This window comes from Gouania willdenowi, chromosome 1 (assembly GCF_900634775.1).
Source record: "Gouania willdenowi chromosome 1, fGouWil2.1, whole genome shotgun sequence".
Taxonomy (NCBI): Eukaryota; Metazoa; Chordata; class Actinopteri; order Blenniiformes; family Gobiesocidae; genus Gouania; species Gouania willdenowi.
This window is the reverse complement of record NC_041044.1, coordinates 3,587,658-3,609,121: the sequence shown is the minus strand read 5'-3', so window position 1 is coordinate 3,609,121 and position 21,464 is coordinate 3,587,658. Positions and strand designations below refer to the sequence as shown.

General features: G+C 41.6%; 1 protein-coding gene across 1 annotated transcript in view; it reads left to right on the top strand.

The window, feature by feature from the left end:
- Positions 1 to 12,129, top strand: part of LOC114471931 (85/88 kDa calcium-independent phospholipase A2-like) — a 28,400-nt gene extending 16,271 nt beyond the window's left edge. The window contains exons 9-11 of the mRNA XM_028460935.1: positions 7,890 to 8,006; positions 8,336 to 8,423; positions 11,961 to 12,129. Coding sequence (XP_028316736.1) covers positions 7,890 to 8,006; positions 8,336 to 8,423; positions 11,961 to 12,129 — 374 coding nt within the window. The remainder of the gene's footprint in view (positions 1 to 7,889; positions 8,007 to 8,335; positions 8,424 to 11,960) is intronic.
- The last annotated feature ends 9,335 nt before the right edge of the window (positions 12,130 to 21,464 follow it).

Here is a 21,464-nt window from a genome sequence, read left to right as displayed (position 1 = left end):
TACATGAAATACAAAAAATATATACATTTCTCTCACTCACCAAGTCCCGTTTATCACGGTACCAATCTCCGCACTGGAACAGGTTGGAAAGCAAAAATACTTATCCAACAACTTTTAAACTAGTTTTCTGCTCTCCTTTCTTCCTTCCCCGCAGCAGCACCGCCTGTATGCGTTTTCACTGCTCTCTATTCTGCAGAAGCTCCGTGTATGTTTCTGCCTGGTCTCCTTTTCTCTTTTTTTTATGCAGCAGCAGCTCCGTGCATGTTTCTGCCTGGTCTCCTTTTCTCTTTTTTATGCAGCAGCAGCAGCTCCGTGCATGTCTCCCTCGCCTAGCAGGTACATTTCCGGGGAACAATCCGGTTGGCTGATGCTAGTCACATGGGTCACACAGCTGCGTGCTTATTAGGAAAATACACTTTTTTTTTAAAAATTATTATTATTATTAAAGTAGATTGAACAAATAACCCACAAATTAACAGTTTTAAACTTTTAACAAATTCTTATAAATAAATAAAATATGAAAAACGTTTTAAAACATTTTATCATATTTACCTATTTAATAACTCTTTTTCAAATTTATTTATTTCTTTTTTATTACTATTTATAACATACTTTCACTTTGATAAACACTTAACCTGGGTTACAATAAGATCACTCACTAAGAGGGATTTAGACGAAAGCGATCTGATATTTAATAGTCCACATTTAATGTTGACTATTATATGTGTATGTGGTTACCTTTTTTTTAAGAATTTAAGAACAACAGAATCAGAATCTGTTGTCGAAGTAAAAGTTAAACTTTTTTGAAAAAATTAATTTGACAGATTAACATACCACTTGTTTTTGATATTGGTTCTTCAATTACAGTTAGTTACCTGTTCTTGCAAGTTTAAAAATGTATTAGTGGAACTCAGTTAGCTGAGAAGTGAAAGAAAACAAGTTTGCATGGAAAGGATAATAATAAATTAGTGACCGAGTATCAGCTTGTTTGCATGCTTGAGTAATGCATGTGAAATCTGTTCTCTTTCATAACATTAGTTCAGATGTCTCACTGTGGGATATATGCCTCCGCGTCATATCTCAGAAGCCCAATCTCATTATGCCAATCCTGATTGGCTGGTGAAATGTATTCATCCGCCGCAGGTAGTCCCTCCTACTATAAGTAGAGGGGGAGGAGAACACAGTGCCATTCAAAAACCTCTTCTCACTAAGAGCTATCTCGCATCGCAGCTGCTTAACCGTCCACAGGTGGACCCTTTTCTGGACGCTGCTGTTGAAGCTTTTTCTCTGCTCTCGACCACACCAGGTCGACCAGTGTTTTCCTTGCTCTCCACGCTCGGTTTAACACTGTTTCAACGCCCTGCCATCGAGGGCCGACCGCTGAAACACCAGTTTTCGGCTCACAGCTTCACTCGACGCCACACCACGGCTGTCGCACCGGACGCAACACACCAGTTAGTGACTTGGTTACTTCTTCCTCGTTGCACACTAACACAGAGAAGGAGATGGTGGACAAGGCCCTACACACCACGGGGTCTGGAGGCTTGAAGGCTCGCCTTCAAGCCTTCAAGCCTGGTGTGCTCTTGCTCGAGAAGCACACCAGGTCTGCTCAGGGAGCCTCGGGCTGGAACACTCCCAGCAGGCCCTGAACGCCCCTGGTTCCTGCCGCCACTGCGCCGTCTTCACAGTGAAGAGCCTTCGTATTCGGCTGGTACACCAAGTTAGCTTGTCGGAGCAGGGACCCTATCTTCCCCCTCACGGCACCAAGGCCGTCGCGGCTGAGATGGAGCCTGAGGTGGTTCCTGGGGTTCCCAGTCCAAGCTTGCCTTTGTTCCTCCACCCGGGGAGGACATTCTGGACTTGGACTGTGGGGACGACAATGACGTCACTTCTGAACTTCTCATTTCAGAGGACAAAGTGGAGGACGACATTTTCGTCACCCCTGATCAGGCTGCAAAGCCCGTCGCCTCTGTCGCCTCCATGGAGGGAGCTGAGGGAAGCATACCAGCTTCTCCTCGGCTTGGACATGCTGGATGTGTGCAGACGTGCCGCTGCCCGATTGGCCATCCCTTGGCCTGTCATCATGACCAAGACGACCCTGTCTTCCCGTAGCTGCTCCGGTGAAATCACTGGTAGCAGCACACCTGCTTCCACAAACGTCTGCCCACCAAGTCTGACAACTTACAGTCAGCCCTGACGGAGAGCTTCTACAAGGCTGCGGCGCTCTCGGCCAGAGCACTCAACGTGTTGTTGCTGCTCATGGCATACCAGATGAAGCTCTGCAACAACCTTGCGTTGCGGACCCAGCCAGGAGGGAGGAGATGTCAGTAGTCACGGACCTGTGCCTCTGTGTCCAGTGTTGTGTGGTCCAGCCCTCTGGGAGAGCGATGGGGACCATAATCCTCCACAGGCTTGAGCTGACAAACCTTTCAGAGAACAAGAGCGGTGACATCCTGCACATGCCCGTCATTCAAGAGGGGATCTTCTGCTCCGCGCTGGTCTCTATGCAGAGGCGCTGCAAGGCCAAGAAGGATGACTAGGCTCTCTGCCTCTGCCTACCCAGGAAGTCCACAATCTGTCTCCACCTGCTCGCCGCAAGGCGTTCCAAGGTCCTCAGGATGCGCTGTTTAAAGGAGACATATGAAAAATCCACTTTTGCAGTTACACAAATGAGGTAACTTGAAATAAATCCATCCGGTCGTTTATTTGTGGTCTGTGTAAGTCTTACAACACAGAGAAAAATGCTCCGTTTCAAATTTTACACATTTGTGACGTCACAAATGCTGGTAACTCCACCCATGGACTCGACCCTTAACCTGATGAAAACTTTTGCGAAAGTCCGCCATTGTTTGTCTCGCTAGCAAAAGAGTGATGGCTACCTATAAAACTAAATACAGAATTTGCCTGCTGTCAGTGCCGCTCCTCCACGGTGAACATACACTGTAGTGTAAACACTATTTGTTCATGCAGAGGTGTACTCCGCTCTTGTGGTTTGGCGCATTGGCGAACCTGTTATAAGTTTGTGATTTTTTTTTTTTAAAAGAAAGACTACTGGAATATCTAAAAAATGTCAGAGTATTCAGTAAACATTTACTATCTTTAAAAAACATATCTAAAAATGTATTCTAGGCTATTTATGCACTATTAAAAAGAATAGGAAAAAACTTAACAACCATATTCGATATTTGGTATTCGGCCAATCATTGATATTTTTTTTTTGGCTTCGGCCACAAATTTTCATTTCAGTGCATCCCTAATGCCTATGGGCACCGTCATGGGTAGAGGCAGGGCACGAGGGGCAGTTTGTAAGAGATCACTGTGATGTGAGCCTCCAGCGCTCCCACATTAATTACTCTCAGAGGCATTTCCTTCCGTTCCTCACGGGCCACCATGTCCTGGTGAGGACAAACATTATGACCGCAGTAGCGTACATCAACCATCGGGGCGAATTGTGCTCCTTTCAGTTGCACCTGCTGGCATGCAGGCTGATCCTGTGGAGTTGTAGTCGCCTCCTTTCGCTGAGAGCGACACACATCCCATGAGCCCTGAATGCAGGCACAGACCTGCTGTCCAGGGGGCGCCAATTTACGGGGAGTGGATGCTACATCCGGAGGTTGTGGAACAGATCTGGGCCCTTTATGAGGCAGCCGGCCATACTCTGATCCTGGTAGCTCTGCATTGGCCTGCCATGCCCTGTGGAGGTTTACCGGCTGCTGTGCGCTCATCCCTGTCAACTCCCACTGCGAAGAGACCTGCTGTTACAGGTGGAGGCTCAGTCTTCCATCCTCACCCAGAGGGCTTAGCGCTATGGGCTTGGGCCCTGAGTGGCGCAATCTGTCAGCCGCGGGACTCTCACAGCGTGTGATTTCCATCATACAGAGCACTGAGGCTGTCTCCACTAGGTCTCTGTACGACTGTAAGTGGAGGGTGTTTGAAGGCTGGTGTCACCAGACGGGACACACCCCCTTTCAGTGTGGTAATAGGAGCCATTAGCTCTCCCATCCTTGAGGTGCCATCCGAGTCCTGAGTTATACTGGTGTCTACAGTTATATTGCATAGACACAGAGGAGTATGTGTCATAGAAGAATAATGTTATGAGCTGTTCCTGTTCACATTAAATGGTGGAGTTTGCCAACGAAGAATCATCTCAGATGTTTTTATTGAAAACATGACACTGTGGGAGTGATTTTATCATTTCTGCAGGAGCTGATTGACAAACAGAAGGCCAAGGCCCTGTGGGCTTTGGGGATAAAACTGCGTGTCAGTATCCGCTGATCATTCTTTTATAAAAGGAGCACGCAGGCTCCTCCCTGTGTCGAGGCCACTGGTGCCTTCGTGGGATTTGGCTGTGGTTCTGGAGGGACTTAAACAGCCTCCTTTTGAGCCAATGGGATGTGCAAACTTGAAGTTTGTGTCCCTGAAGGCAGTGTTGTTACTGGCTTTGGCGTCAGCTCTTTGTCACGTTACTAAGCAACGTCTGTCACACTGGGTGGTCAAAGCATTGCTTTGGCTTATACGAGTCAGGGTCTCTAGCCGCCTGTTGGCTTGCGTGCACATTCGACTTGGGTATTAGCCACATCCTGGGCCTTGTTCAGGGGAGTGTCTGTTGAGGATATTTGTGCTGCGGCGAGTTGGTCCTCGTCCCTCACTTTGGTCCTGTTTTACCTGCTGGATCTTTCCGCTCTGTGCATGGCATGGGCGGTTCTCCTGTCTTGATCGAAACAGTGCTTGCCCTGCGGGCTGGTGTAACGCATGATGAGCTTGTCTGCAATGTGGGAGCTACCATGTCCCATAGTGAGACATCTAAACAAATGTTATGAAAGAGAACTATAGATTATTTGCATAACCCTGGTTTTCTGAGTAATTTGAATGAGATGTCTCACCAGACAACCTTTTTTGCTGGGTGAGTGAGAAGAGGTTTGCTTATTTGAATGACGTAGTATCATCAGCCCACTCCACTTATAGTAGGAGGGACTACCTGCGGCAAATTAATACTTTTCACCAGCCAATCAGGATTGGCATAATGAGATTGGTCTTCAGCGATATGACGCAGAGTCGTATATCCCATAGTCAGACATCTTACTCATATTACTTAGAGAACCTGGGTTATGCAAATAACCTATAGTTTTCTGCTTCTGAAACTAATATTTTATTCAGTCAACATTAGAAGAAAGTATGGCTGAATGTTTCCCTCTGTTCTGTGAAACCTGGCTACACCGTGAATAATTAATTCACAAAAATCACATTTTTTAAACTGCAGCTGTATTTCAAAACAATGGCCATGTTGATATTGTAGTTTCCACAGAAACACCAAAAACGACAGGTATCGGATCAAGGTCATATCACAGGGAACACAAACTAAGAAGAACAAAATGCATCAAATGAATCACGGTCATTCTTTTGCAAAGAAACACAAGAATTCACAGAAAGAATGAAGAGAAAACTTAAAGGGATCCTCCACTGTTTTTACAAATTTGGCCAAAAATGTTTGCACTGTTCCTACTGAAACAAAACACATTATTATACAGCAAACTGTTGAAGACAAACAAAACCCTGGGGATAGAAAGGTTTGTGTGTCTTCAACATTCTGTGAATACTCACTAACTTCAGCCAAGCACTGTTTAAGGTAGAGTAAGAGAGTGGGGACCCCCACTCTAGCTGAAGGTGGTTGAACACTGACATGAACATTGAAGAACAGTCATGTGGAGACAGGACCATCTATAAGAGGGAATAAAGGGGAGAGATTTTTGGGACCAATTCATAAAGTCAGTAAAATGATGGTCCATTGTTCTATGAATTTGTGATAACCACATTTATTTATTTAGCTGAATAATATTACTACACTGGCTCACCTGGGGGTACAGAGTCTTCTCTGCAGCCCCCCCCCCCCATTCTGGAATTCAGTACCGCAAGATATAAAAAATACTACCACTCTGGACTTCAAATTACACCTCAAAACTCATCTAAACTTTAATTTTTACATGTACTCTTTTCTTTTTATTCGTACTTTTATTGTAAACGTGTGTCTTTGAGTTTTTCAAAAAGTGCTATATAAAGTAAAGACATTATTATATTATTATAATAACCACTGTTATCCAGGAAGTTTAGTACCTATTTAAAATATACAAAGTTTAGTGTAGTTACAGAAAAAGGGTAAACATAAGCAAAAATGAACTCAAGTTGTTCAGAAAATACTCATAGTTTCTTGAAAGCATCTAGAGACCTCCTCCCAGTGTCTTGTGATCCCAAATAGGATCCTGACCCCTAGGTTGAAAATCCCGTCTTTAGGAGAGCTCTTCTTCTCTGCTTCATTGTTTACTACCAAACCACAGAATTGGAACTGTCGCCCCCTGCAGTCAGAGATCATTTTTGGTCACAACTGTTTTTACCCCCCTTTCGGTAAACAAAAGAGGTTTACATCTGCAACTTTAACTTTTCCTGATTATTTTGAGCAGCCAAAAGCACAACAAGTTGTAATTTTGACTGAAAAAGCTGCTAAATGATTTTTTTGTTCCTTTTTCAGACGTTAAATTAAAGAGTGGATGTTGCTCTTTACCTTTTTTTCATGACAGTTTCGGCAATGTCTCTCGCCTTCCTTGGAAGCATCTCACTGACAGCGCGTGACGTGTCAGCCAGCAGATCTTAACAGCCGGCTTCTACAGTCTATGTATGTACTGGTGAACGCCCCGCCCCCACGCTCTGTATTGTGTTTGTAAAGCAGAATGAACTCGGCTACGGAGTGGGTGGAAGGAGGGCGGGCTGTTCTGTGGCCCTACATCACCATGCGGGGAGGGGAAGTCAGTATCCCATCTATAGACACGCCCACTGATGAAATTGCGTAGGCCGCAAATCAGCCTGTTTGTAGAGTTGCTCAGAAAGTGACTTTTCAGAGGCTAAATCTCTGTAAAAAAGGCGAGTTTGGGAAAACAAACTTCAAATACTATGTTTTTAGAGTTCTTAGAACAAATGGAGATGAGTGAAAAATAGCATGACATGGGACCTTTAAGATCTGCTGGCTGACACGTCACAGTCTGTCAGTGAGACACTTCTGAGGAAGGCGAGAGACATTTCCAAAACTGTCAAGCAAAAAAGGTAAAGAGCAAAAATTTAATGTCTGAAAAAAAGAACCAAAAAATGTCTATAGTAATAAGAAGACATGGTGAAAGTTTTTGAGCGATCTAAAAATCAGGCTGAATATTTCACTCCAGTAGAAAATGATGGAATGTTCAGGCAGTGGGGTCGTGTGACATCATCAATCATGTGATTTCAAGATGGAGGAACACAGGCTCTAAAACTATAAAGTAGTCCCATTTTTAGAAGTTAATAAATGAACGTGGTGCATACTAATGTGTTTAGTTATACATACAGTAGATCTACTAATAAGTACATTTCAAAGATTTTAAGCCACATTTGTACAAAAAAAAAGTAGAGGATCCCTTAAAAAAAATGTTCTTGCGCCGACTGTGCATTCTTTTTTGTGCCTCCATATCTCACAGTAGCTATTGTGATCAACATTTCCAAAGTGCAAGTCACATTACTTTTTTTCAACAAACCGTTTGTTGATGGTGGAGATTAGAAAGAAACTTTTGAGCAGTAATCTCTACCTTGGACATTCGTTTCTGAGTAAATCCCTTTCAGAGGATTTATGAGAACAACTTGGATGAAATACAGATACAGTTTTAAAATTATGATTAAGCAGCTTTAAGGCCATTTGATATTGTCATTTTGTTCTCCCTCAGCAAAACAAGTCATAATGCACATGAAAACAAAGTAAATAAGTTTCTATTTACTGGTGAAAAAGCATGAACAGTTTGTTTTGTTACTCACTCATCCTGTGCCCGTGCTGTTCACGTTGTCTGTGCACGACTAACCTGGTGTTTGCATTGAAGGCCCTAACAGAGAGATTCTCCTGGACATGCTCTTTAGTGTAGGAGTGCAACGCTTCCTCCCAGCCTCCCCTGAAAGCCGTCCTCCAATGTCCTCCACGACCAAACCTCAAGGCATAGGTAACATGATTGTTTCCCACCATGGGTCATGTTCATTCATGTCCTGAGGTTTTAACTTGATTTTTCTATCATCATAACCATTTTACACAGTGTTTACAGGGTCACAATCCAAATGAACATGAACGTTATGAGTTTCATCAGCTCATAAATGGTTTCCTGTAGTTTTTGATAAAGTGCTGTGAGATCAATGTTGATTAGAGGTAACATTATTAAGCTGTATCTGTTCATCTCATACTGAGAAACATTCAAACCTGAGTAAAGAGCTTTGGTTTTACTGCAGATGTCGTTTGGCTTTTAGAAACGTGTCGATCATGGCTCCTGATTTTCAGGTTTTGAGGATCTCACGCATGTGGAGGCTCCTGGTGCTAGTGCTGGTACCACGGGACCTGAACGTTTTCAAGTGGACGGCAAGACAAAGTAAGTGTGGGTTTGTTTTATTTCTGTTTCTGTTGACAAATGAGTTCTGCTGCAAAGCTCAGAAGAATAACTCTGAAAGCAGGGATGCACGGTATTGGATTTTTGGCCGATAACATGATACGCTATTATTTTACAACTTGTTTGTTCGATAACTGATATTGATATTTTCCATCACACCTAATTACAAAGATCATCTAGTTTCTGTGGTGGAATCAACAAACAGACCTTTTCTGCAGACTCTTCATCACATTAGTGAACGCAGACATAAGACGAAGCTGAAAATGATGGAACATCTCTGATCATTCAATAAAAATACTTACGTCATTAAATAAAACATGTCATATTTATTAATGACTATTGTTTTTAAACCAAACAACAAAAATACTTAAAACAGTTCCTAACTACTGACATTTTTAAAGTGTTTACAGGGTCACAATCCAAATGAACATGAACGTTATGAGTTTCATCAGCTCATAAATGGTTTCCTGTAGTATTTGAGTGGAAAAAAATGACATTTTACAACATCCAAACATTCTGTCAGAACTATTTTTGTTGCTCAAGGAACATGTGACCATGAGAAGACAGAAACCTTAATTTTCTGAGAAAATAGTGGTTTTTGCCTTTTAAAAATAGGACTACTTTACAGTTTTACAGCCTGTGTTCCTCCATCTTTAAATCATGTGATTGATGATGTCACACGGCCCCACTGCTCGTAAACTCCAATTCAGCTATTGGATTGAAGGTCTGGACCTGCTTAACTTCCGAGATCTAACGGGATCGGGCAATGACAGGCTGGTAAGGCCAATAGCGTCATAGTGACGTCGCTTTTTGATCCTTCGATGTCGACTCTTCCTATCATTGTGAAGCAGAATTCACCAAGCGTTGGATTGTTCACCCACGAACATGGAACGTGAGCTGGGATTAGACCGTCGTGAGGCAGGTTAGTTTTACCCGACTGATGATGTGTTGTTGCAATATTAATCCTATCCTATACTATTGCAACAACACATCATCAGTAGGTCTAAACCCATCTCACGTTTTATTCAGCGATTGGAGTGAAGCATTCAGTCTGATTTTTAGATCATTTAGCAACTTTTTTAGAACATTTAGCAGGTTTTTAAATCATTTAGCAGGTATTTAGTCAAAATGACAACTTGTGCTGCTTTTGGTTGCTCTAAAAAAGATGTCGATGTAACCCTCTTTTGTTTACCGAAAGAGGATATAAACAATTCAAAAAAATCTGTGATCGCACGGGACGAGAAAAACAAACGAGAAAAGCACCCCTAAGGGAGCTTTACACTTCCTTAAACAATGCACTGATACATTCTGGTGGCTGAAGTTAGAGAGTAAATCACAGACCGTTGAAGACACACAAACCCTGAGGATGGTGGGAGTTCTTCAACAGCTGGCTAAATGACCTAAAAAGCTGCTAATTGAACTAAAAACCTGCCAACTTTGGTTGTTTAGTCGACTAATTGACCGATGCCGTCGTGGTCGACCAAGATTTTTGTTGGCCGACCAGCAACGGTATCAGGTTCAATACCAAAAAATGCAATGCAATACACTTCTATGTCCAGCAACAGCTGTGTGAGTGAGTGCTGGCTGCAAAAAAAAAAGTGTTGCGCTGTCACTGACTGCTCTGATCGGAGCAGAGAGGGAACAAATTAGGACAGGCTTGAAGCACAAGCATCCATGTTGAATCAATCCTTTTTCTGCACAAGAACATGGATTATCCTTATATTTGATACGTAGATTATGTAAATTCATCCACTGCTGTCTCTGGCGCCACAGCACTCACTGCGCACCTGTCTTTGACGTGTGTTTGTTTCCCCCGTGCGCTGATCTGATGTTGACATCAACAATTATTATTAATAAAAGCAGGTTTACCACTAAAACAAAGTCATTTGTGTGAGGAAAAAATAGGTTTTAATTGTCGGTTCCAGGTCGGGCACGTATATAAATACCTAATGTCTGTCGGACCTCGAGGTTTCAGTTTTGCTTTGTCCGGTTCTGGTCAAAACTTGAATAAGGTTCATATCATAAATGGTCCGTGTTTAAAAGCAAATCAGCACCACAAAAAGCCAAAACAAAATATTTATCGTCCTCCTCTGCAGCTGCTCATTCATTTTCCTTATTTTTCGGTCGACTAATCTCTACGTGTGCCAAAGGCTTGGTCGACCAACCATTTTCTTGGTTGACTGCAGCCCTAAAAAGCTGCTAAATGACCTTAAAAGCTGCTAAATGACCTATATAGCTACTAACGGATCTAAAAAGCTGCTAAATGATCTAAAAAGATACTGAATGATTTAAAAATGCTGCTAAATGATATAAAAAGCTTCTAAATAACCTAAAAAGCTGCTAAATGATCTAAAAAGATACTGAATGATTTAAAAATGCTGCTAGATGATATAAAAAGCTTCTAAATAACCTAAAAAGCTGCTAAATGATCTAAAAATGCTGCTAAATATTCTAAAAAGCTGCTAAATTGTCGAAAAAGCTACTAAATGATATAAAATTCAGGCTGAATGTTTCACTCCAATAGAAAACAATGGGATGTTTACAGGCAGTGGGGCCGTGTGACATCATCAATCACATGATTTCAATATGGTGGAACACAGGCTCTAAAACTGTTAAGTTGTCCCATTTTTTTAAAAGGCAACTAAATAAATATTATGCAAAACAATGTGTTTTGTTAGGCATAGATCTACTAATAAGGACATTTCAAAGATTTTAGACCAAACTTGTAAAAACAGTGGAGAATCCTTTTAACAGCTGACCCCGGTCACAAATGACGCTGTTGCTGTTTTACGAATGAACCAAGGCAAAGTTCTGAATGTTGGCACAGTGGGAAGCATCCGTCTTTGTGAACAGGTTCTGCCATAGTGATGTACTGATAAAAGCCACAGACCAGTTCTGAGTAATGTCTTCAGACTTGTCCAACTTGTTTCAACGATAGAAACCCACACGGTTCCCTGGAAAAGCATTTTCTACAGCGACAAATCAGAATAGCTGCTTGAGTATCTATGTGTTGCACTTCAACAAGCAGCTGATGGACCGAAACAACAACAGAAGTGTGTGAATAGTTGATGAATGAATGCTGGTATGTTATTCAGCTGTGGAAGTTCCTACGACCGGAACAAGGCTGAGCAGGGATTCCCCCTATAACAAGCTGATTTTAAACACTTCCTGTTTTAAAACTTCTTATATTGTTATTTAAAGCATGAGTGAATTCTTCATAACTTCAACCAGAAGTTTTAGCAGAAAAATAAAGAAAACCATTATATTCTCAGTCAGTTTCTGTCGTGTCGACTTGGTCCTGGGTTTGACATGGCTTTTTTTGTTGATGACATTTGGTATTCTTATATGCTACCTGTCAGATCATCAGCTGAAAGTGTCTGTAATTTGACACCAGCCTTTATGGCTTTTTTCTATATGACAATGGCTACCGAGTATATTACAGCCTGTATTAGCTCATGGTAGAGACAACTAGTGTCAGTCTGCTTATAGCTGTTTTTTTTGTCTCTTCCTGTCCTAAAGGATGGACAGACTTCTGTGTCTCGACGGGGGAGGTATCAAAGGCCTCGTGCTGATCCAGATGTTAATTGCCCTGGAGAAAGAAGCAGGTCGGCCCACTCGAGAACTCTTCGACTGGGTAGCCGGCACCAGCACCGGGGGCATCCTGGCTCTTGCTATCATCCACGGTTAGTTTATTTGTTGTTAGTTCTACACCTTTTCCTCTTCTTTTATTTAAAGGGTTTTTACAAATGTGGCCTAAAACCTAGAGATCTGTGTCAAAATGGGACTACTTTACCGTTTCAGGGTCTGTGTTCCACCATTTTAAAATGACTCTGCGGTTTGGTAGTAGACAATGAAGCGGAGAAGAAGAGCTCTTCTAAGGGACCTTTACTCTCCCTTAAACTTGGAGTGTGACAATATCTTGATACAATGATATATTGCAATGTTTCGTCTAGCGATACGTTATCTATTCACTGGCACCAAACATCAATGCTTATTTATTTATTTTTTATCCTTCCTATAACACATATTAAGTATAGGGCCCTATAAAATCCACGATAATGGAATCACGGACTAAATCAAATGGACAGAATCGGCATGAAATGCGTCAGTGTGAGAAGAAAGGAACATTTTTTATGGGGAATACGTGTTTCTGGGGAGCGCTTATTAGGCGCACCGCCCTCCTCCTCCCGTCTTGGCTGCATTAAACAGCTCCTAAACCTCCTGAAACCCAATTTAAACTGCCAAAAAACTACACAATACATCACTGACTCCTGTTAACACTTAGACCAGCTGTTGAGAATAGACGCTCAGAAGGAACTGACGTGCCTGGTATGGCCTAGTGGTGAGTATTTTCAAGGATGTTGCAATACTATACGTATCACGATACGATATATCACGATATATGTTGATATTCTACCCAGTTAATATCAAAATTAATCGTTGAGATGAAAAATCAAGTTGCTGTATAAGTTCATCAGAAGATATTGATCATTCAGACAAAGTGAGTCAAAACTATTTGCTTCAAAACATCCTATTTATTATTTATTAATAGTGTTTTTGCAAATTTTCATTGAAAAAAGGAAAATACCGTGTTACACATTGCCATCATAAAATAAAGTGGAACAAGTTTCTTTTCACTGAAACTACTGTGTAGAAGTCTCAAAGTTATCATGGCAACATAATGGCGGCATTGTAACAGCTGTAAGTGAGAACATTAAGGATTAATCACCCTGAGTTACTGATAATGCACAAAATAAGCACTGATCTGAACAGATTATATGAAAATAAAATTCCTGTACATACATAAATATTGCAGGTATTACACACTGCCATCATAAAATCAAGTTCATCAAATAACCATTGCAACACATAGAAAAAATTGTAACCACCACTGAAACATTGCACAAATACACAAAAATATTGATTCAATATCAAAAAAGAAATTAAATTAAATTTAAAAAAAATTGTTTTTTTAAATAGAAATTTTTTTTTTTTAAATCAGCACCCAAAAAATTTTTTCACACCCCTAGTATGGTCAAGTACTTTCTTGCCAAGTTTGTCATTCTTGGAGACCTTCCTTCATTGACTTTCCACCATGCTGCAGGGATAGAATCAAGGGGTGGTGGCGGATACTTCAGAAATCTGTCTACTTCTGTTACTACGTCATCAGTGCTTCTGGTGGTATAGTTTTCACCCATGAGTAAAGCATAAGCACTGTGTCTCTGAAGCACAGCTCCCTGGACTGGCACTGCACCGACCACCTCTTGCTGGTATCCAGCGGCATCTGCTGATGTGGAGCTCCCACATCTGGCTTCTGCTTCTGCCAGCACTTCAAGCATTTTGGCATGAGCTGCGATCCTCCTTGGTGGGGTGCTTATGCCTAGGATCCAGCATGGTGGCTAGCATTGGTGGTGTTGACGTCATGTCATCAGAAGCAATCTGTGAAGAAAAAGATAATAAATTGGATTTAAATGTGATATTGTTTTTAATCATAATTTGTTTGTAATAGGTTCAGTATTTTATCATTTAATGAATAAACCACTATTCATCATTAATAGATTGCTTGATATTAATTATTTATATTAATTAGATAAGATAGTAGAAGCAGGTAAAAACTACAGTTGTCAAACAATGTACTTTGTGTGCAATGCAAGCAGTTAAAATATTTACAATAATTAAATTAATGGATGTAGCTTACTGTCATGGACCAAACAGCAAAAGCAGGAACACAAGTGTAGCTTTCAAAAAAGATGATTGAATTTATTAACACAATATTTAAGTTTAACAAAAATTCACCTATCAAGTAAATTCAAACAAAACTAATGAACTGAGGTGAACACAGGAACTTTACCTTTCCCCACTGATCTCCCAATGACAAATATGGTGCTGTTTTTAAACACAGGTGACTGGCCAACAAAGATAATTAGGGGGTGGGAATTTTCAAACATACAGTGGTGAAAACCTATAATTAAACTAATAGAAGCAATGTATCAAACTAAACTATAAACATAATAAACCAATCCAATATAACTCTAAACTAACATTTCTAATTCTATACATAAACGACATTTTCAAAGTCACCAATTGCCTAAAACTAACATTGTTTGCAGATGACACAACCATTCTATGCTCAGGCAAAGAAATTAACACTTTAATAGAGTCAACAAATGAAGAACTATTAAAAATTCAAACATGGTTAGATGTAAATAAACTATCCCTAAACGTCAGTAAAACAAAATTCATTAACTTTGGAAAGAGAAAAAAAACAGGAGATATAAGACTGAAACTAAACAAGGAAATAATAGAACAAGTAAAAGAATATAGGGTACTTGGAGTGTGGATGGACGACAAGCTGACCTGGAAAAAACATATACAAATAGTTAAAAACAAAGTGGCCAAAAGCAGCTACATCCTATGGAAGCTTCAACAAATCCTACACACCAAATCACTTAAAACAATATATTCTTCACTCATAGCATCGCACCTAAATTACTGCTCCGAAATATGGGGTAATAACTACAAAACGTATCTTGAACCACTATTTAAACAACAAAAAAAAGCTATAAGAATTTTACATAAAGTACCACACAACACACACACAAACGATTTATTTGAGAAGTCAAAATACCTAAAACTGCAAGAAATAATACACTATAACACACAAATACACGCATTTAGGGCTTCATCAGGAAAATTACCACATCAAATCCAAAAACGTTTCACTTACAATCAAAATCCCTACGAATTCAGACATAATACTGTGTTTAGACCAAACAGGATCATATCAAACGTTGGCAAACATAGTACTGTGTATAGAGCCATGAACCTCTGGAACAGCCTTGACAAAGAGACACAACAGTCAGATAATCTGAAACAATTTAAGAACGAAACGAGGAGGACATTTTTACACACATACAGATCTCAAGTCAACTCTCCATTGAACTCTACAGCAACGACATGGAACTCATCAACTGGTCATTGAGCACCATTGACAAAATCTTCTCAACGAGGCAATTGCTTCAGCACGAAATACCGTGTCCAAAGGACACATACCCAAGTGGATATGTCGTGGACGCACGAGGGAGAAGCCAGATGCTCTGTCTCTCCCAGCTGAAAGTGGAGGATGTGGAGGACATCTATTTGCTAGGAGTCATGATCTTTGGCCTGCTGATGATGGGGGTATGTGTCTGTGCATGTGCCTTTCTGATGGATCGTAAGCTGAGGCGACTCTCAGAGGATACGAAGGTTCTCAGAGAGAAGAAGAACTTCACGTTTGGAGAGTTGGAGGAACGTAAACAACGACTGGAAAAGAAAGCTCGTGGAAACACGGGGGAAAAAGACTGTGATGAGGAGTAACAACAGGAACAATGACTGCAGACAAGAACACATCACAAAAAAAAAAAAAAAAAAAAAAAAAAAAAAGGGAAGAAAAGAGGTTGGATGTAAAATTATCTGTGTTCAAATTAGGGGACGGATCTAGATAAGCATAATGCTTTTTTCCGTCGCCCTTTCCGGCATGAAAAAAAAAAAAAAAAAAAAAAAAAAAAAAAACAATGTGATTTTGCTCTGAATGTCAAATGAATTTCTGTGAATGCAACCATGTCGGAAATGAACTGAATAAATAAATAAAATAAAAATAAATAATTCACTATTAAATCACTAAACAAATTAAACAGACAGCTTCCTCCCCCCCAGTGGCTTCCCCAAGATGGTAGCTTCTGCTTTAACTCCGCCCTCCTTTAGCAGCCATCTTGGATGATGCCACTCTTATTGTTCAGGGGAGATCTGCAAACAATACAAAACAAAACATGTTGAGTTTCAACTGAAAGAAATATTGATGTGAAGTAACTGAGAAAATAACTTAACTTAAGTGGAGCTACATAGTGTGGCCTCCACACACTCCCCCTCCTCTGAACTCTCGCTGTGGAAGCGAGAGAGATAGTCTGCTGTAGCATTCCTCTTGCCTGGTACGTGATGGACTTCATAGTGGTAGGGCTGCATGGCCAAGTACCAGCAGGTAATCCGACTGTTGGCATCCTTCATTCTATGTAGCCATGTCAGGGCCTTGTGATCGGTTTCAAGAAGAAACTCCCTCCCAAGAAGGTAGTATTTTAGTGAATTCAAGGCCCATTTGACTGCAAGGCATTCTTTTTCAATGGTGGAGTACTTCCTTTCTCTTGGATACAGCTTCCTGCTTATGAAAGCCACTGGATGACGATCATTTACAGGTCCTTGAAGCAGTACTGCTCCTAGCCCACGGTCAGAAGCATCAGTCTGTAAAATAAATGGCTTCCCAAAGTCAGGACAATGCAAACATGTGTCACTGGTTAGTGCTTGCTGAATGTCCTTAAATGCCTTCTTTGCCTCCTCAGTCCAGCATAGCAGCTTTGGATGTCGTAGGCTCACCATATCTGTAAGCAGAGCAGCTCGAGCAGAGTAGTTTGGAATAAATCTGTGGTACCAACCTGACATGCCAATGAATGACCTCAGCTCAGTTCTAGTTCGTGGCAAAGGGAAGGATTGAACTGCCTTCATCTTCTGAACTTGGGGTTTAATGACACCACCTCCGATGACATAGCCGAGGTACTCCACTTCTGTTTTTGCCAGCATGCATTTAGCAGGGTTGATGGTGAGGCCCGCTTTCCTGAGACACTCAAAGACAGATTTAGGATGTTCCAAATGCTCTTCCCATGACAAACTGTAAATGACAATATCATCCAAATATGCTGAAGCGAACTCTGACAGACCATTCAGTACCTTGTTCATTAACCTTTGAAAGGAAGCTGGTGCTCCATGCAATCCAAAGGGCATTACTGTAAAATGGAAGAGGCCCCATGGTGTCCGGAAGGCGGTGAACTCACGGGACTGCTGAGACAAAGGAACTTGCCAATAACCCTTAGCAAGGTCAATTGTTGTTAGATATCGGGCCTTTCCCAGTTTGTCGATCAGCTCGTCAATACGTGGAGTTGGATAGGAATCAAATTTTGAGATGGTGTTTAAGTACCTAAAGTCAATGCAAAATCTAAGGGTGCCATCTTTTTTTGGTACGAGAACGATAGGGTTACACCACTCACTCTGAGAAACCTCAATGATTCCCATGGACAGCATCAGATCAATCTCTTTCTGAAGTGGACCAAGCAACCGTTCAGGGATTCTATAACTCATACGCCTGATGACTGCATCCTCCTTTAATGTGATGTGATGCTGCATGATGTCAGTGTGACCTGGGTTGGCTTGGAAAATATCAGGTGTGCACAATGCCCTCACCTGTAATTGCTGGATTCCAGATAAATGTCCAAGATTTGCAGATGAGGAACATTCCTCTGGCAGATATTGTTCTTCCACTTCTTCATCTGTAACATTCCTGATGAGTAGAACACTGGAAGACTTGTACACATCCTGCAACAGTCTGGACATAAAGTTAGAACCCCTATCTGTCAGGATCTCCTGGGGCAGCCCAACTCTTGAAAAAAAATGTACAAGACACCATGCAATTGGTTTCGCCTTGATCGTTTTAAGTGGAAACACTTCAGGATATTTAGTGGCATAATCTGTTATTACCAACATGAACCGGTTTCCTGTCTTGCTCTTATCCAATGGGCCCACAATGTCCATTCCCACACGTTCAAAGGGTGTTTCTATTATTGGCAGAGGTTGAAGTGGAACTTTGGGCGGAAACCTAGCTGAAGTTTGTTGGCATTGAGGGCAGCTCCTACAGAACTGTGATACATCTTTGCGCAGACCAGGCCAGTAAAAATGACGTTGGATACGGGCTGAGGTTTTATGCTTCCCTAGGTGGCCAGCCCAGGGAATTGAGTGACCCAGTGTCAGGATTGCATCCCTGGCATCTTGTGGAACCATCAGTTGCCTAACTGACCCATTGCAGCGGTAAAGAACACCATTCCTGATATCATAGCCCACAGTCTGTTCCGAACCCCCATTAACCTCAGCATTTTCTTGGGCCTCCCTTAGATACTCAGCTACGCTTTCATCCTGCTGCTGCAGCATCCTAATGTTGTCTGGGAGTTCAAAACCCAGTGGCAAGTCAGGGGCACCACAGGGCTCATTAACAGTGTGCCTAAATTTTTCTTGGCGTCTCTGCTGTCGGGTTTTTGGAGTCTTTGTGGGATTTATTTGGATCTCTGCATTATAAAATGGAAGAGTACTCAAAGTTTGACCCACATCATCCACTTGTTTAGCCTGGGACTGTGTCAGAGCTACGTTGCAGTGTTTCACTGGGGCAATCAAATCCAAAAGGACTGGGAGATCATGTCCCAAAATGACTGGGAATGGCAGATTGTCTGTTACACCCACTCTCAACAGGTAAGTGTTTCCTTCAACTTTCACATAGACGTTGGCTGTAGGATATGGTTTTTCATCTCCATGAACACAGCAAATTGGAACCAACTCAGTACTACAAATAACATGTGCAGGAACATACCGACGATGCATCAGGGTTTGGGTACTCCCAGTGTCAATGAGTGCTTGGAGAACTTTCCCATTCACCTCAATTGTGGTCACTTTCAGTGATTGAGGTCTTTTTCCGGGCTCACACTTTGCTCTTGGAACGTAACACATTTGTGTTAAGGTCACAACATTTTGTGGGCATCTTGGTTTTGTATGACCCTCTTGCCCACATAGATAACAGATTATGGGTTTAAAGTTCTTTGCAGACACATTAAGAAATGGTTGATTTTCTTTTACAGGAAGCTTACTGACCGTAGGGGCTGGCACCATGGTTGGCGGAAGAGTTCCTGGTTTTGGAGTGTACCTGGTTGGTTTCCAGGATGTAGAGGCCCATGATTGGTGCCTCGGACGTGCAGCCACAAACATATCGGCCAGCCCAGCAGCCCTAGCTGCTGTCTGCGGGTCCTGCTCCTTGATCCAAACCTGGAGCTCAGGAGATAACATTCTCAGATATTGTTCAAGAATAATCACCTCACCAATTTCATCCACTGTTTTGTTTCTTGGTTGTACCCATTTCCCATATAGATCTTTTAGTCTTACATACAGTTCTTTTGGTGTTTCATCAGCCTCCACCTGCAGAGCTCGAAATCTTTGACGATATGACTCTGGATTGATGTCATATTTCCTAAGAATTACAGCCTTCACCTGGTCATAATTAAGGCTTTCATTAACATCCATGTGCACAAAGGCACTCCTTGCTTTACCCGTTAACAAGGGAATTAGCTGAAAAGCCCACTCTGACCTAGGCCACATGCAAGCAACTGCAATACGTTAAAAAGTAATAAGAAAATGTTCAATATCATCAGAATCTGTTAGTTTTTGCAGTTTAGGATCTCTAAAGAACCGTAACTGACCTTCATTAGCTTCAGCAGTTGCTGAGGGTAGCGGACTCTGTGCTGGTGCATTAATTGGATGGCCATCCACCTGGTGAGAAATTGACTGAACAGATTGCTGCCCAAAATCAGCTCGGGTGGATATTTCCTGCTGGAGGAGAGTAAATTGATGCTGCAAAGACCTGAATCTATTATCTTGCATAGCCATCTCTTTGTTCCATTGGGCATCTCGTACTCCTTGCTGTCCCATGAAGACTTGAAACATTTGAGCTAGATCCTCAATTGATTTTCCTCTGTGTACCTCTTCATCCGTTGCTCCACCCATTGCACCAAGCTCCTTTCCATCAGTTTCTTCTGGCTCCTTCATGTCCAATAGCTGCTCTCGTTTGCACTCTTTTCTGGCTCCTTTTCGCCCTCTACCTCTCATTTCTCAACCTCCACAAAAAAAAAAAAAAATTTGGAGGAAGAAAGCAATACACCTGGTTCTTTACTGGATCATCCCACCACTGCCACCAATTATGTCATGGACCAAACAGCAAAAGCAGGAACACAAGTGAAAAAAAGATGATTGAATTTATTAACACAATATTTAAGTTTAACAAAAATTCACCTATCAAGTAAATTCAAACAAAACTAATGAACTGAGGTGAACACAGGAACTTTACCTTTCCCCACTGATCTCCCAATGACAAATATGGTGCTGTTTTTAAACACAGGTGACTGGCCAACAAAGATAATTAGGGGGTGGGAATTTTCAAACATACAGTGGTGAAAACCTATAATTAAACTAATAGAAGCAATGTATCAAACTAAACTATAAACATAATAAACCAATCCAATATAACTCTAAACTAACATTTCTAATTCACTATTAAATCACTAAACAAATTAAACAGACAGCTTCCTCCCCCCAGTGGCTTCCCCCAAGATGGTAGCTTCTGCTTTAACTCCGCCCTCCTTTAGCAGCCATCTTGGATGATGCCACTCTTATTGTTCAGGGGAGAGCTGCAAACAATACAAAACAAAACATGTTGAGTTTCAACTGAAAGAAATATTGATGTGAAGTAACTGAGAAAATAACTTAACTTAAGTGGAGCTACATAGTGTGGCCTCCACACTTACATTCATCCTTTCACCCAGTGAAGTACACACTCTGGATTTTAATTCCCCCACTTTGCTGGCATCTCCATCGTCTGTCTTGAGATGCACGTTGATCAGGCTGAAGGTGATGGGATACGTGTCTGATATGAACACCTCAGTAGACATGATGGTCGTTGCACACTTGAGTGTTTCCAGCACTGGCGCCAAATCCTCCATCAATTGCCAATATTTTTCCCTCAGCTCCAGCATCCTGGCATCTGTGAGTTTGGTCACTGTGTGGTCTGATAGTACAGCAGACACCGCTGCTCCATTAGTCTGTAAAACTTTTCAATGACTGAATTCCACCTGGTTTTACAGGATTGGATGAGTTTATGAGTGCTTTGTTTGACTCGGTTAATGTAGGTAGCGAAACCCTTGTTAATGGCCAGCTGCAGAATGTGACCGAAACAAGGAACTGAGTGCCAATTGACTCGTGTGGGACTGTTTGCCGAGACGATATTCCATGCATTGTCATGTACACGAGCAACTACACGCCCCATGTTTCCACAACCTGGTTTAACTTGTCAGCTAAACTGTCAGTAGTATGCCTCACTGACATGCTGTCTGTGAGTAGGACTGCTGA